Source organism: Pollicipes pollicipes, unplaced genomic scaffold (assembly GCF_011947565.3).
Source record: "Pollicipes pollicipes isolate AB1234 unplaced genomic scaffold, Ppol_2.1 Scaffold_4151;HRSCAF=4885_pilon_pilon_pilon, whole genome shotgun sequence".
Lineage (NCBI taxonomy): Eukaryota > Metazoa > Arthropoda > Thecostraca > Pollicipedomorpha > Pollicipedidae > Pollicipes > Pollicipes pollicipes.
This window is the reverse complement of record NW_023596439.1, coordinates 68,209-84,919: the sequence shown is the minus strand read 5'-3', so window position 1 is coordinate 84,919 and position 16,711 is coordinate 68,209. Positions and strand designations below refer to the sequence as shown.

General features: G+C 50.2%; 1 protein-coding gene across 1 annotated transcript; it reads left to right on the top strand.

The window, feature by feature from the left end:
* The first annotated feature begins 256 nt into the window (after nt 1-256).
* Nucleotides 257-15,091, top strand: LOC119094844 (uncharacterized). The gene is made up of 4 exons (XM_037217766.1): nt 257-356; nt 5,140-5,225; nt 12,611-12,803; nt 15,024-15,091. The coding sequence occupies exons 1-4, from the start codon at nt 284-286 to the stop codon at nt 15,089-15,091; spliced, it is 420 nt and encodes a 139-aa protein (XP_037073661.1). The 5' UTR covers nt 257-283.
* Nucleotides 15,092-16,711: the final 1,620 nt, after the last annotated feature.

The following is a 16,711-nucleotide window of genomic DNA, read 5'->3' as shown; positions in this document are numbered from 1 at the left end:
AGCAGCTGCCGGCACGCGTCCGGGGTGGGGCAACGCACCGAGCCTACGCGCGCGCGCCTATTGAACGGGGGGCTTTTTTGGAGCGGCTCGGCTGGGCAGCGGCCGGCCGGCGGCCGGAGCGCTGACGTCACGCGGCCGCCGGGCCGACGCACATGCTCCGTGGCGCGCGGCCGCCGGCCGCCACTGTATCGCTATCGATCGGCGCGCTATCTGAGCGGCAACATGGCCGGCGGCGCGGCACACCTGTGAGCGGGCCGGCACGAGGTGCACGCGTCAGTCCGTCATGGCCGCGGCCCGGCCGGCAGCCGTGCTGCTGCTCGCCGCCCTGTGTCTGACCGCCGCCGCCGCCACTCGAGGTCAGTTTGGCATCGGCCGCGCCCCGGCCGCAGAGGGTGTTTTCAGGGCTCCCCCCCCCCCCTCTGCTGGGGGAGCGCGGGAGCGCTGTTTGCTCTCCGCGGGTTTTGTTTGGTCGCGGCTGTGTCAGTGGGTCAGAGCACTCGCGGCGTGGGTACGGGGTCGGCACCCGTACCCGCTTCAGGGTCAGCGCCTTGACCTTGGCAAGTCATGCAGGTTCACCTGACAGCCACATGGGGCGGGAGCTTCTTGTGCGGCGTTGGCTAATGCGATTCTGGAGATTCCAGCTCATCAAGACCGCCAACATGCATACGCGTTTCATATACACACATGCATATATATATATATATATATATATATATATATATATATGTATCATAATTTCCCAAACCGGGGCAATGCGCGTACCCTCGGAAACAAAAAAAAACTTTCGGCCCGATGCATCCATTCCCAGATCAGTGGACACAAGACAGGGATATACACGCGCACGGGCTCCACGATGAGACGCTCACCCGCTGGGGCTCTGGTCCAAGTAACCACACCAGTGTGCCAGCCTAAGAAAAGCTTTTGCGAGGTGTTTTTGTTGTGCCTCTGTGCTGTGCTGCGCATTGGATTTCATCTGAAAGCAATATCCCCGGTTTGCCACACGCGACCGGTGGTGAAAGCCAACGTTATCCACAACCCCTCCTGCAGCGCGTCCGAATGCGCCGGGCCCGTCGGCAGAGGCCGAGCTCTCGACCTGACTGGGATGGATGGGTGCGCTGAAAGCTCCGATCCATTGAGTCTGCTCCCATGTCGTGGCCGAGCAGACGGAACGCTGATCAGTGCAGTGAGTCGTATGAGCTGGAGAGAGCTGTTTCGCGTCAGCCTGGAGGTCTGGTCCGGGAAAGTGTGCTCAGCGCGGCTTGAACCGCGCGCTAAAAGCGCGTGCGTGACTGCGGCCGTGCTGCCGTCCAGCTTTCATGCTCGATGTCATTTAAAGGCGCGGCCCGTCAGATTGCGAGTCCCGTTTCCCTCGCCATGTGCTTCAGGATCAATTGATGTTTACGGCTGGAACCAGCGCAACTTGTAATTCCTCATTGCGTACATTTATTGCTATCAGTCATCAGATACGGGTCGTGTTAGTTTTGTGTAATATACCAGTTTTGTTCCAAGGTATTATGCGACTTCTCCACAGCCTGCAGCCGTACGCAAAACCACAACTAACGTTGACGTGGACAGACAAAGAGAACCACGTTTCGCAACTGATTCTCAGTTATCTTCTGTCGAACCAGCTGAACTGGCAAACTCAAACTAGCAACTAGCTGCTGGTAAAACTGACGGGAATAAATAATTTCAAACGAAATAAGATAACACGCCACCGCTGTCGTATGAGGCATGCGATGAGCCTCACCAAAGCCATAAACAGGGGCGCAGCGAGACTAAACTGGTTTTCGGCAAATACTAAGATGAGACGTTTTTCATCTATTAGTGTGACGTCTGATAACCCATCCAGCATTTCATCGCGCTATTGCGTATGCTTATCGAGATGCATCAAGGTGTTGATGTATATATACATATATACATGCATACATGCATTATTTTGTTCAGGTAAACTAGAAATAGGACAAGCGTTACACTCTGGAAGCTTGAATTAGATACATTAGCCTACATTGATCAAGGAGCAGAACGGGCGTAACCATATCTGCGTACTCGACTGAAACGGCAAAGTGTTCCTTTGCATAGTGTCGGATTTGTAAGGAAAGGTATTAAATCGGTCGTACGCTGTACAACATTGAAACAGAGCACCTATTTTGCTTGTTTTACGCAATGTATGTGATATCTGAATGCACCATCATTTTGGAAATTTTGGTATATATCGATCACAAACTTATCGCTGCTCTTACTTTGCATTTTAAACCATCCGCAAAAATATCGGAATCGTAAATTACGAATCTCACAGTGAAGTGAAAGCTATACATTGGTAGCTGGATATTCCTGTATTCGCTACTAATAACAGACAGCCTCAGGGTATGACACATAAGTTCATAAATCAGATTTATCTAACGTACTATTTAGCTTTAAGCGGCATCGCGCATCCGTCGGCCTCTCAGGTCGGTCGGCAGGGTATCGGGGCTCTGTCCGAAGCCTGGCAATCATGTGGGTCCGCACTCCAGTCCTGCCTTTGTTGCCCATGCTGATGACCAATTAGTCACGGGTGAAAAGACTCAGGCTGACACGGGGGCGGTCATGTTACGACACGGCTTTGCATGTCGACATATTGTGTCAGAACTTGCTTGAAGTGAGATTGCTTTCCTGGGGTGATGGGGTCCAGAATCTTGGCATTAAACCACTGTTAGCAATGCCTCCCAAAGCCCCAAAGCCTCGAAACTATCCCAAAGCTACCCAAAGACAGCAAAACCGTCCAGGTAAAACGTTCTGCCAGAAATGCCTCCTGAAAAATTCCGCCACTTGAACGCACAACAATATAAAATGTGCTTGTGTCCTGTTGTTCCCCCTGCTAGATATGGCATTGGCGAAAGTGACGTCAAAGTACAGGGCACGCATCACCAAAATCGTAGTATATTTTGTTATTGCATGGTTTAAATTGCCTGCCGTATAGATGGTCACAAAGTCAAAGGCTGGGTTCACTGGATGGAAACGAGACCAACATAAGTAACGAGCTGTTAGGGCATACCACAATATCCAAACTTTTACCTGAGACGGTTAGCTCATATTTATTTTGTTCTTTTTATCTCATTCTTGGCCATACCTTACACGTTCGCAGCATCACCGTCCATTTCCATTTGCTCGTGCGTAGAAGCCTCCTCAAAATGCGTCGCGTGACTGACCGTGTCGGCTCGGCCCTTCTCGGCTCTCCGCCAGCCGGCTTTTGTTTTTCCGTCGCCGTCTAGTCCAATAATATCACGCTCCTGGTGCGCATCAAATCCGACAAGGCACGTGACATCCAGCTATATACTTTGTTTCTGAGAGATGTTGTGTTCGCTTAGAAATAACAGCTGTGGACTTGACGGAAAGGCTACTCTTCCCCATAGTGCTATTATTGAAATCTACCCATTGCAATGTTTTTGGCTGCGATAAAACTGAATCGCAAATACAAAGCAGAATGTGTCAGTTTGGGGTAGTAGGCAATTTTTAAATAACACCTTAGCTGATATCAAATATATTTAGGGCTATAGTTACCATACTGAATCTAATTACCGCACTGAAGCAGCCAGTATCCCATAAGGCTCTTGAGATACTAAGAAATCCATTGAACGATCGAGGATTTAAATAAAAAGCAATGCAGGATTGACGTAAGGTGAGCCTGAGCTACAAGCATGCGCATACATACATTCAAGTCGACATTTCGGGTTTGCCCTTTGGGGAACACCGGGTACAGAACAGGCCTGGAAGTCCGGCATGGTTTGTTCGGATCTTATTCCGTTTTGACGGAGGTCAATCAAGCTAAATTTCATTGTTTTGTCACCGCACTTGGCGAAGAGCAGCATGTAAAAAGTCACAAATAGCACAAATAACTGTACAATGAAACAGTGCAGTATTTATATGAAGATATGTGATATGGGTCATCGGAGCTGCGCAGAGTCCCAAATCTGGTATGAGCATCTGCTGGAATCTGAACTCTGTTGACCCCCTCCTTCCCCTTTTAAGGAATTATCATGCTCAACGGTTCTCAAGCTATGTGGAGGCCCTAAGCTCCGCATATAACTGTTGCCGTTTCCGTGATCCTCGTGCCTAAACAATCATTCCCTGAACTCGCAGTGTTTCTAAAAAACTGAGAAGAAGGCCTAAAAATGTCTCTTCAGCACTCTGATTAACAAGCCATTTTCATGGACATAAAAAGGGTTTCTCATCATCTAAGACAGCCAAAAATATTTTTTTTCAGTGAACTGATTGGCGTGAAGGAAATGGTCGTCGTCATTGAAGGATTTCTTCTCAGATTGCCTTGAGAAGTTAAAGACTTCAAAGTCAGGACTTGGCACTTGGCTCCCGAACGTGGTTTCCCATCGAAAACTTTCAGACCATTAAGGCCGAACTATCACGGGTCCACTGAACTTCGCGTACCATACCGGTTACCACGCCCCGTTGTTCATATCGCTGTCAGCGGCGACATCGTTGGTATTCTTATGAAGGCACACGTTGTGTTTAATCATAACATGTTTGTACGTTCAAGAACATCATCTCAATAGTTGTCCTAATGTTAAATTGAAAGATGTGTCTTATTTGTGAACGTTTATTTCAATACAGATACATTGGTTGACAAGGCTGGAAGTCGAAGAAAGCAGCTTTGAGAATTAACATTACGTAATAGGTAAGTATCGCTTAGAATATCAGCACTAGCCAACGCCACCAGGACACGCAGACCTTCGTTTTTGGTGTGATATCATCGATCTCATGCAATGCAGCCCTTCAGTTCCCCGAGGTCATTACGCGGGCAGATAGACTTCTCATTAAGGCTCTAGGTCCGCTGTTTCCGGAACGGCGCAGATCCAGGGTTGTTTTGCACGCCAGGGTTGATAGGCAGACATCTCGTCCCTCGAGACAGATTGGCGGAGCTCTATAGCGCGTTTCGTCGATGTATAGGCGCCAGTCTGCACACGGAGCGGCCCGAGCCCCTGCTGACGCTTCAATACATGGACTGAACTGATGTATGCACCTGCTCAAATGGCTCTATTGCATCCCTCGCTGACCTGACCTGGGCCTTCACTGACCATCCTGACTTCCTTGCCACCTGTCGGCGACACGTTCGACCTCATCACGTGACCTTTGTTGTCCTGTTTGCAGACGCCGCCCCGCTGCGTGCCCTCCGCACGGAGGAAGGCAACATCGACGACCTCATCTCCAAGATCCAGCAACTACAACAGCAGAAGGTAAGGCACTGGCAAGGCTAGTCTTCGTCCCCTGAGGCTCTGCTCTGTGCCATCTCGTGACACGGATGGAGCCGTGGGCGATACCCTATCCAGTCCGGCATCGCCTGGGGTGCTTTACCACTCGCGATTGCCTGGGGATTCCCTGTCATCTCAGGTTACGACTCCATTTCCAGATTGGCAAATTACGGTGGCAATCGATAGCATTGGTCAGCCCCACCCAGGAATCATTAAGTCGACACAAGTCACAGATCATACACAATATATAAACAAATCTCGAAAACCATGGGCAGATGTGAGGCCTCTCAACATGCAGAGATGGAGAATGAACAGCCCTCTGGCTTTTAAAGTCGCATCTCCGAATTGTTTGAGGACCATAATGACATTTGACCGCCTAGCCCTCGAACAAACAACAAGGGATTCGAATTCCCATTGATATCTCTCCCATATCACCGATCTACGGTAGCTCAGATCGCTGTTAGCTGACGGCCACTGGCATGTGAAGGTGAAGTAGGCCTATCTGGAAGCCGTGAATAAGTTTCGCATGCTGCCAGGTGGGCCTGCCAAATTTGTGTCTCTTGGCAAGTGATTCAGGTGACGCCTTGAAGTGAAGCACGTTCATTATTAAGTCAGGTGCTAAGTGGTGACGTCATGAGTGAGGACTTGCTCGCGGAGTTTGCTTCTACATGCAGTAGCTCGCAGTTTGCTTTTTTATTTTACGTGTTTTGTCGGCTGGCTTGGCCACCGGCCAGTCAGGGTGAGTCACACTATACGAGGTCACACTGAGATACCATCAGAGGTCGCGTGACTTGTGAGGTAAGCTTACAATTGTCGAAGAAACGAATCAAATTTAATGTTGCACCGAATTGTAATAGAAACTTTCCTCGGTCACACGACTATACCATTAGATACCAGGAGACGGGGGGGGGGGGGGGGGGACGTTGAGCCATCAGGCTCTCGCGGGTAGCGGGATGAAAGCCAGGGGGATATATATTAAAATATACATTCTCTTGGACACCGGCTCTCCGTCACGAACTCTTAGCGCTGTGAGTTTGGTATAGTGCGGCAGCTCGTACCAACAACTATCTCAATATTTCTGCTCGTTTTGTGTATATTGCCTTTCATGATAAACGCGGTCATTTCCCTTTATTTTTGCAAGCTTTTTTCAGATTAAGGTCGCGGCTGGTCAGGTCTTCAACTTCATGTTCAGACAAACAGCAGAGTTTTTTAAGTAAACATTGCGTTCACCGAACCATCAACCGAACAGCACCGATCTACGTGATATCCAGCTATATGCGTTATTTGAATTCAGATTGCTCCTCACGTGCTGTGATTCCATAGTTGTGGTTCATGTATTTACAGCAATAATCCTAATTTTCTTTTGGTGCAAGTTAACATATAGTCTTACTTCACTTTTTCGTACACTTTTTAACTTCACTTTTAGTTGCCCGTGTTGATTCATGCTCCCGACTGATTTTATTTAACCCGGCACTGCATAGGATGCATTTCTCTCCACATTATAAGAAATTAGGGCCCTGCGACGTCTGCAACAATACCTGTTAAGCACGGTCACTGGTCCCAACAAAACGATGCAATGGCACTTCAAAAATGTATCATAATGCAAATGAGGATCAAAATAAGGTAGGGTCGAGACTACGCAACATGATGTAACTGTTACTTCGACATCCGTTGCAGATTAAAGTCGTTGGAAGCAATCCAGGAAACTGCAAATAAATAAATGCAGGGGAAAGATCGGGCTGCACGCCTTTATTGAGAACCGCTTGACTCCATAACCTAACTTAACCTAGCAATATATTGGATTAGAATGTGTCAAACTGGTAGCCTGGCAAATCCTAAAAGATTCGTTGTACCTATTTGGAGCGAAACAGTAAGCACTTGAGAAAGTGGAGATCATATATACATTCTCTCTCGCGCCAAGCGGTGGCATGTTCAACGATGCGAGTGAGCTAATCTATCCACACGCGCTATCGCGCGCTTCGCTGCCACCACCCGAACTTATCTGAAAACTAGATTATCTTAGACAAAGAGGTCTGCTGCTCTTCGTTTTAGTGGATTTGTGTTAATTGTGCAAAGATAAGCAGCATTAAATATGCCAGAAGGTGCTGGTTAAATGACGTTATCCATGAAAGATGGATGTATATGTATATAATGTATCTATGTATATATGTATATGTATCTATGTATATATGTATATATATATATATATATATATATATATATATATATATATATATATGTACACTACTGTGTGTATGTGTGTTTGCGTGTGCGTGTGCGTGTGTGTGTGTGTGTGTGTGCGTGTGTGTGTTTGTGTGTGTGTGTGTGTGTGTGCGTGTGCGTGTGCGTGTGTGTGTGCGTGTGCGTGTGCGTGTGCGTGTGCGTATGCGTGTGTGTGTGTGTGTGTGTGTGTGTGTGTGTGTGTGTGTGTGTGTGTGTGTGTGTGTGTGTGTGTGTGTGTGTGTGTGTGTGTGTGTGTGTGTGTGTGTGCGTGTGTGTGTGTGTGTGTGTGTATGTGTGTGTGTGTGTGTGTGTGAGAGAGAGAGAAAACTTGTTGTTTCGCGGTTTCGAGTCTCCCAAGTTGATATAAGGTCAGGGATATAAGGATATAATGATATACACAAGGATATAAGGTCTCTCACAAGGTTTCACAAAAACAAATCTGAAAAGTCTTTAGTTCATGGAAGGCCGAACATTTCCGGTGACGGACAGACGATGCCAAAAAATGAGAATGCAATCTAATCAATAGTTATCAATCGTTCAATATACAATCAATCACGACTATTAATTGACATGATAATCAATCGTTCAAGCGATCCCATCATCCGATGCACGATACTACACTCATGGCTGCATTAGACATTGACGGCTCAATCAAAAGGTCCTGACAGCCGGATCCGAGTATAAGGTTACAAGTACATTTAAAAGAACATCATCGCAGGTATTCTGCATATCAAATGTCGTTCTGTTCGTCCTCGTGTCGGGTTATACCCTATCCAGATCCTGGTATATCAGTGTCTTGTATGTCAGAACGCAAGAGCCGAACTGGATATCCTGACGTTCTTGGGAAGTGCATGTCTGACCTTATATTCGGTTGAGGCCGTTAAGGCCTTCAGCTAAGCCATCTGCCTTGTGAAGCCCTTGGCAGAGTACCGTGTGACGTGTATGCTGTGTGCTGTGTGTGTGTGTGTGAGGGCTTGATGGCTCAATTATTATGACGCACAGATTCAGAACATTTCCTGTGTTTTGCGTATCGTAGATTTTGAACACTAGGTTTTCTTCACTTTGCGGATTCGTGACCATCAGCACGGTCTGGAAACGTGAGTTTTCTCACCACATGTATATATATATATATATATATATATATATATATATATATATATATGTATATAGGTATATGTAGGCAGCAAAATATCTTTTATTGAAGTGTTGTTAAAGACCTTGGCGTGAGCGCATTTCATCAGCTTTTACTGCGCCTGGTCTGGCTTTCTTATTACGGTTGTCTGTTTAACAATCAAACTAAAAGGTAACTCTCCAATGTTTGGCACCTTTTGGTCGGCCTAACGCTTTGGAATTACATATTCCGTTTTAAAGATTTACATATGCAACATAAAAGCGACGAATATATGATTGCGTATTACAGTTATGCAAAGCAAATAGGTATAACCATATCGAGTTGGATCATCAAGTGATGCGGTCTAAATTAGGTGGTTGACGTTTTTGGGAGCATATGAATTCAAGCGGCAAAAGGCGTGTTGAATAGTGAAATATGCCATCTATAGTGATAGTAGCGATCGTCCCTTAAAAAACTAAAGGGTGGCTGAGGGGCAAGTTTGCCTGTTCATTTCCGGTGACGATGCTCTGATGATGATAGCCTCAAAATATCCTCCTCCTTCCTAAAGCTTCCTTCTCTTTGATGATATTATGATGATGGTGTTTAATGATAATGGTGTTTATGGTTTCTCGGGTGATGTTCCGGCCGTGATGCTGTCTCACGTGCTATTTTAGAGCACCGTCAGCCAAGTGCATCGTCAACCGCCTTGAAAGTGTTGTGGTAGTGACGCCAACGTAGTTTGATTGCTTTAGGAGCCTGCAACTTCCGATGTTCCAACGAAACTGTTAAACTACGTTGGTTGGTTTCAAGTGTTCAAATTTGGCTGTGAGGTTATTTCTCGCGATGATTTAAGTGACCTGTCCGTTTTTGTAATGCGTGGTGAACATTATCTTGTGTTGGGAGATTGGCTTGACGCTGTCAGCTATTATTTTCCTCGGGCTATGTTCGTCTGTCTTATAACTATCAGACATTTGATTCTAATATTGTAGTTTGATTTGATTTCGTTGATGGTTGATGGCGCCAGTTTTTGTCTGATATGACATAAAGCTACTGATATCATGCTCGATGGCACCGTTGAAGTAGCCACTATTTACAACTACTTGTTTGATGTGCCACAGCTCACTGTGTAGTTGTGTCCATTTAGAGCTGAGGTTGAAGACTGTTCGGAGGTGGGAGCGCACTACACTGGCCTTGTACCGGTCGGGGCATTCGCTTGTGGTACTGAGGCATCTCTAAAAACTTAAACCTTAAAAGCCTAAATCTTAAAAGTTGAACGCAAGGAGATGTTGGAAGGAATATGATGTTATCATATCCCACCTGGCGACAGCTGAAATTACACGGCAGGGCTGTTGGTCACCGCAAGCAAGGGCTGTTGATCGCCGAGCCGTCTCATCACCACACATTCGTGGTTCTGGTAACAGTAAAGGCTTCCCATTACGGCCAAATGCCCATTCCCGTCCTTAGCTTTCCAACTGCCAGCGCCGATCGTCGGCCGCTAGGCTCTCATTTGGGGTCGAGCATGAGCAAAGGCCTAGCAGGAAGTCCTGTTGAGCACACACTCATCGCTTGGCATAGCCCTCCGTATGGGCGGCCGGCCGACACCAGGCGGCGCCTCGAGCGCGTGCCCCGCCCGGGCAGAGCAGCTGGAGCTGGTCTGGCCGTCGCGAGGCCCGGCTCTGTGCAGCCCCAGTCCCCCTCCCCCTTGGCCGCAGCCTGCGAGACCCCGATGCCTGGGTACATGGGAGGAAGAGAGGGAGCGACGGCGTCGTCCCGTGCGCCGGCCGGGCCGCGCGGACGGCGTCGGAACGACGCTCGGCTCAGGGGCGCCCATGATCGATGAACGCGTCCGGCCCAGTGTCGCAGTCGGAGCAGCCTCGTCGGCGCCGTCTCCGTGCGGGGCGTTGGCACCCGCTCAGCAGTGTGGTGCACCCCTCTGCTGTGTCTCACATAGCTTGCCACTGGTGGCGGGATGCAGCCCAACATCTGTCACGTTCTGGGGGCCTACAAACTTATTTGAGAAAATGCTTTTAGTCGGTAAGAAGCTATGCTGGAAGTCACGCGTCGTCATGCAGAGACATGGGGAGACTGATGTCCTCTTATCGCTCCAAAGCCTTGCTTGGTCAGCATAGCTAGTAGCAACCGCACAATTTGAGCGATAGCATCACGCCTGAACGTCAACGGTGCGATTACACATACTCGTTTGGATTCCAATGGACAACGCAGATTTTGCTTCACCACCTCGGCTCTAAAAGCAGAACCATTTCACATTAAGATAGCCCGAGTTTGAGCGCCCATTACGAAGTAGAGTATGCATACATAGTGCGAATTATCCGGTGATGCAGCTCAGCTGCCTTTCAGCCATTTTTACAATCGCGCCGAACAACGACCAGGAAGATACTTCCTCCATGCTGAATGCTGTGGTGACTCGGCCACCTGGGCCAGATCTGCCAGTCCAGATAGCCACAGCTGCCAGTCCGGACAGATGACCACGGCTGTCAGTCCAGACAGATAGCTACAGCTGCCAGTCTGGGCAGGTGACCATAGCTGCCAGTTCGAACAGATGGCCACGGCTGCCAGTCCAGACAGATGACCACGGCTGCCAGTCCAGACAGATAGCCACAGCTGCCAGTCTGGACAGGTGACCATAGCTGCCAGTCCAGACAGATGACCACGGCTGCCAGTCCAGACAGATGACCACGGCTGCCAGTCCAGACAGATGACCACGGCTGCCAGTCCAGACAGATAGCTACAGCTGCCAGTCTGGGCAGGTGACCATAGCTGCCAGTTCGAACAGATGGCCACGGCTGCCAGTCCAGACAGATGACCACGGGCTGCCAGTCCAGACAGATAGCCACAGCTGCCAGTCTGGACAGGTGACCATAGCTGCCAGTCCAGACAGATGACCACGGCTGCCAGTCCAGACAGATGACCACGGCTGCCAGTCCAGACAGATGACCACGGCTGCCAGTCCAGACAGATGACCACGGCTGCCAGTCCAGACAGATGACCACGGCTGCCAGTCCAGACAGATGACCACGGCTGCCAGTCCAGACAGATGACCACGGCTGCCAGTCCAGACAGATGACCACGGCTGCCAGTCCAGACAGATGGCCACGGCTGCCAGTCCAGACAGACGACCACGGCTGCCAGTCCAGACAGATAGCCACAGCTGCCAGTCTGGACAGGTGACCATAGCTGCCAGTCCAGACAGATGACCACGGCTGCCAGTCCAGACAGATGACCACGGCTGCCAGTCCAGACAGATGACCACGACTGCCAGTCCAGACAGATGACCACGGCTGCCAGTCCAGACAGATGACCACGGCTGCCAGTCCAGACAGATGACCACGGCTGCCAGTCCAGACAGATAGCCACAGCTGCCAGTCTGGGCAGGTGACCATAGCTGCCAGTTCGAACAGATGGCCACGGCTGCCAGTCCAGACAGATGGCCACGGCTACCAGTCCAGACAGATGACCACGACTGCCAGTCCAGACAGATGACACGGCTGCCAGTCCAGACGGATGACCACGGCTGCCAGTCCAGACAGATGGCCACGGCTACCAGTCCAGACAGATGACCACGACTGCCAGTCCAGACAGATGACACGGCTGCCAGTCCAGACGGATGACCACGGCTGCCAGTCCAGACAGATGACCATAGCCCTCATGACGGCCCCAGTATGAGTGCTCGTTTAGCGAACGACTCCCGATCGCGGGCAGCTCGTGCGCCCGAGCTAAAACCGGTCAAAATGAGCGCAAAGGCTTCACCGGGCGACGATTTGGACCTGGCAGAATTGCAGTAAATCCGAACCACTGAAGGCCCCGCCTGGGCTCCGGGGCTGTCGGTGAGCTTATCGTCATGGCAGCGGGGACCATGGCTGACAGCGACAGCCGCGCAGCCGGCCGACCGTGAAGCCTCGCACAGCGGCGGCTGTGTCACGACGTCACGGCGCCTGTCAGCCCGTCCTGACACATAGCACCGGCGGCGTCACCTGGTGACCTCGTCTGACTGTCGCCTCTGGCGTCCCTCCCGCAGAGGCAGCAGACGCCGACCACCCACCGCCCGGAGCCGACCGCGGCGACCACCGGCCACCCGCAGCGTCAGTTCGCTTACTACCCGAGCGACCCCGAGTACCGCGCGCCACGGCCGGTGCCCCTGGCCGCGACCCGCCATGACCCAACGGGGTCAGCTCAGAAGCAGGGCGCGCCCAGAGCCGCCACGAGGCCAGGTGAGTCGAGTTTGAGGCGGTGTTAGGGCCAGGCGGCGGTGAGCTGGGCCAGTGGGGAGCGAGGTTGGTTTGGACACAGCAATTTGTTCGCGGTCAGTGCATTTCGAAAATATTCATGTTTGTGGCAGGCACGCGTCCTGTCGGCGCCTGGGGTCGTGCCCTGAAGTCGGGCATGTGGCGGACGTGGCCCGTGGGAGGCCATCACGTGCACTGCTGGTCTCCGAACGCCGTAGTTCTGAAGGCCGTGGGAGGCTGTCATGTGCGCTGTTGGCCTCCGACCGCCCCAGCTCGGAGCGTTTCGGTGAAGTTTGCTACCGGACGTTCTTTGTTGGAATGTGAAGTTGGCATCGGCTGAACTGTCGTGCATGTTGAGTTCATCGCAGAGTGTGCTGAGGTGAACCATTTTGAGCCAAAGCCAGCCACGCAAACGGGTGATGAAACTACTCTGGAATTTGTCAAATACTTATGGCGCCGAAACTATCGTGCAATGCTCATGAATCAGCAATATTTGAATGGGACTTGTGCTGCTCCACTAATGACACCTGCAAGGTATTTTTTTGTGCGTGGCCTGGAGGCCCTGTTGTATGACACGCGTTGGAGCGCAGGGGGAAAAGGTGAGGGGGGGGGGTCTTGTGATCACTACTCAGCATGACGCTAGGGTTATGCAATTTTCGGAGTCCTGGCTTATCCCAGGTGCTTAAGGTTAAGCAAGGTCATCGCAAGTGCGCAATATTCAAGACATTAGCCCGGTAAGGCGGGCAAACGGTGGGCAGCAAACCGGACAGCGCTTGAAGCGTTTGGACAGTTGCATAGGTATTGCGTTGTGCCAGGGTTGCGGTCAAACGAGGCCAAGTTGTCTTTGCTCACGCTGACGGAAAGTGAGGTCTTCCCGTTGACTATACACCGGCATATCAAACCTCAGCTGTAGGAGCGTCCTCGATCATTCTCCTCAGGTGGCAATACTGTATTGCCTCCACACCGTCCACTTTACTCGAAATGGAACATTAGACAGGCAGGATTCCAGTCTGTGTAAAGTTGTGGTGCTTATAACCACACCGTGAAGCCCAGCAATGTGAAATGCGTAGCTCCGACAATCACTACCATCATTTCCCCCTATCGAGGATTGGGCACGGTACGTTCTTATTTTAGTGCGGTGTCGATATTTCGGTGCTTGGAGGGATTGTCCGAAGTTAGCCAATCTATGTTTCAGCAGGCAGCTACCGCTGCCGTTTTCGTTTTATGGCTGCAAAATTGATTGATGCATAGTTCATGCGAAGCCAATGTCTGCACCATCAACTATCAGCTTCCTTGAACTTCGGCGCGGGAGACATTAAGTTATGGCTCTTCACCGTGCCACAGGCGATCCTATCTTATATGGAATAATTGTTCACATATTGTATTGTCTGGTGTACACAACGGACACAAATGTACGCAGCATTTTGACTATCTAATTGTCCGGTCGTGGTCAGGTAGTATGAAGTCCTGAGAAGGACTGGATGATGTTTGATTTTCAGCCATGCATGCGTTACGGTCCGAATTATCTCCCTGAACTTGTCGAAATTCGAACCAGGGTCTTCTAATGCGACTCCAGTGCTTTGCCACCTGAGCTAACCGAGGAGAACAAGAGATGTACTTTCCAGTTATCCCAGCTGGTAGGGCACTGAACTCGTAATTCCCGCTTCGGATCCAGGCAATTTGAAGAAGGGAATCTGGGTTGTGGTGCATACGTAGCTGAAAGCCAAACATCATCCAGTTCCTTTCATTTCCCCATGGCACCTGACGACGGCCGCAGAGTAAAAGGCCGAAGCGTTGGGCACTTGCTGGCACACTAGACGAGGGCCATAGTCCGGGCGCTTAATCCGTCTGGGATCTTCCTAGCCATTTGCTCTCTATGTTACGAATATTTGCAAAGTTCCGGCCGTGTGCTATAAACCGCCATCAATATATACGAGCAGCTGTTATGCAGTCGCCATGGCACTGCAGCGCAGTACTCCTGAAATAGCTTTGCGGCGGGTGAGCTGCAGTTCCCTGTGCGCAAGAGGAAGCATTTCTCATGCTGCCACTCATTTAACTATTGATTTACAACTTTCTCGGATATCATTGTCGCTCTTATTAATCACTGAAGTGTACCATGACGAGGTCACCAGTGCCGTCAAATATCGAAACAAAAACTTCGGCGAGCAATCCCGCCTCCGAGTACGGCGCTGGGATGGCTCTCAGGAGTACGCCATGTGCAGGGCGGCGTCCAGACGGCGCACCAGCCCCTGGCGATGATGGACATTGAGTGAGTCTATGGAGCCGACTCAATGCCATGCTCGCGGGGAAATGCGGCGTAGCAGGAAGCAAGGAGACGGACAATGCTACTCAGGCAGATAAGGCTGTTATGATAGCCGCCGCTAGAGAAGAGAACGCAGATCTCATAGCAGCATTGCCATCTGTTCTCACGACCGTGGACTGCGGCAGTTTAGATAGATACGTCGCAAACTGACAGCCTAAAAGGGCTGTGACCCCGGGTGGTAAATGAGTTTTGTTGTATCGCAAAGTTACATACAGGGAGCTGTGCTGTATCACATGCTCCACCTCCAATTGCTACTCCTCCATATCCTGTGCCGAATCCTCCACCGTGTCCTCGCGTCGGCACGCACTCTGGCGAAGCCCCACCCACGTGCCCCACTGTGTCGGCGATCTAAAGGTCTGGCTCGTTCGCACAGACTCCGATGGTGCGTCGGGACTCAACGAGGATGGTGTATGGAGCGCCGCTGCCAGTCGCTGGCAAACATGCTCGAAGACGGATGTTTGGCCGGCGCAACTCTTAGCCGACCAGCTGCGCTGCTCTGCCTGTTTTGGTAAAGCGGCCCTTCTCAAAATTACCTTACTTGTCGAACTAATGCACACTATAAGGTGATGTTAAGGATGGCGTTATTATTTGGGCGTAAGTAAAAATTAATTTGGTAGATGAAAAAAACTAGTCTTCACTGCACGTGATGGCACCAGAAACTGCACCGCCTCAAGGCATAGAATAAGGCAAACGATTCAAATGCAGCTTTCAGTCTGAAAAAAAAACAGGTGAAAGCTGTAAGGAGCATTAATCCATCTACGACACTGCGGTCAGCATGAGCACGGAGCCGCTGACCAATCACAGAAGAGTTGTTTCACAAATTTCAGCCAAGAGTCAGCGTTACACTCTTGCTGTACTCGGCTTATGTCGATGACTTGCTTTTGTGTTCAGATGCGCAGGCATTGCTCAATATGCAGGCAACACTCAGGCTCTCGTGTCTGGGAAGTCGGTGACTCGGATTTCTTTATTATCCTATGATATGAAACCCCACGAAACAAAATATTTTGCTTCTCTTCGTTGGCTTGGCAACAAGCGGAGTGAAAATCAACGCACAGAAAATCTAGCTCACAGTTCTTGGGTTTCGTCAAAACATTCCGCGACTTTCCAACATCAGTATTGAATTTATGGGAGCCGCTGTCGCTGGTTCTCCCACTGTGCGGAGGTTAGGTATCGTACTTGAACGCCACATGACATTCGCAGCCCGCATTGACGCGGTTGTGCGGCGATGTACAGGCATGCTCTGTGGCCTCAGCCATAGCAGGCATAGTCTATAACAATCTACCCTGGTCACTCTGGTAGAGGGACTAGTGATGTCGTTGATCCGAAACCATTCATCGCATACGGAGCGAGCAGCAGCGCTCAACTAGGCCGACTTCAGAAGCTTTTAAACTTTACAGCCAGAGTTATTTCCGGGCGAAGGAAATACGAACGTATCAGCAATGTTCTATGGAGGCTTCAGTGGCTTTCAGCAAGAAAACTTGTGATGACATCCGGGCACGGGTCACCCGCTCGTGATCTTGTTACCAGGTATAGCAGTAACCATCGTACCAGCAGACATGGTGGTCGGCTC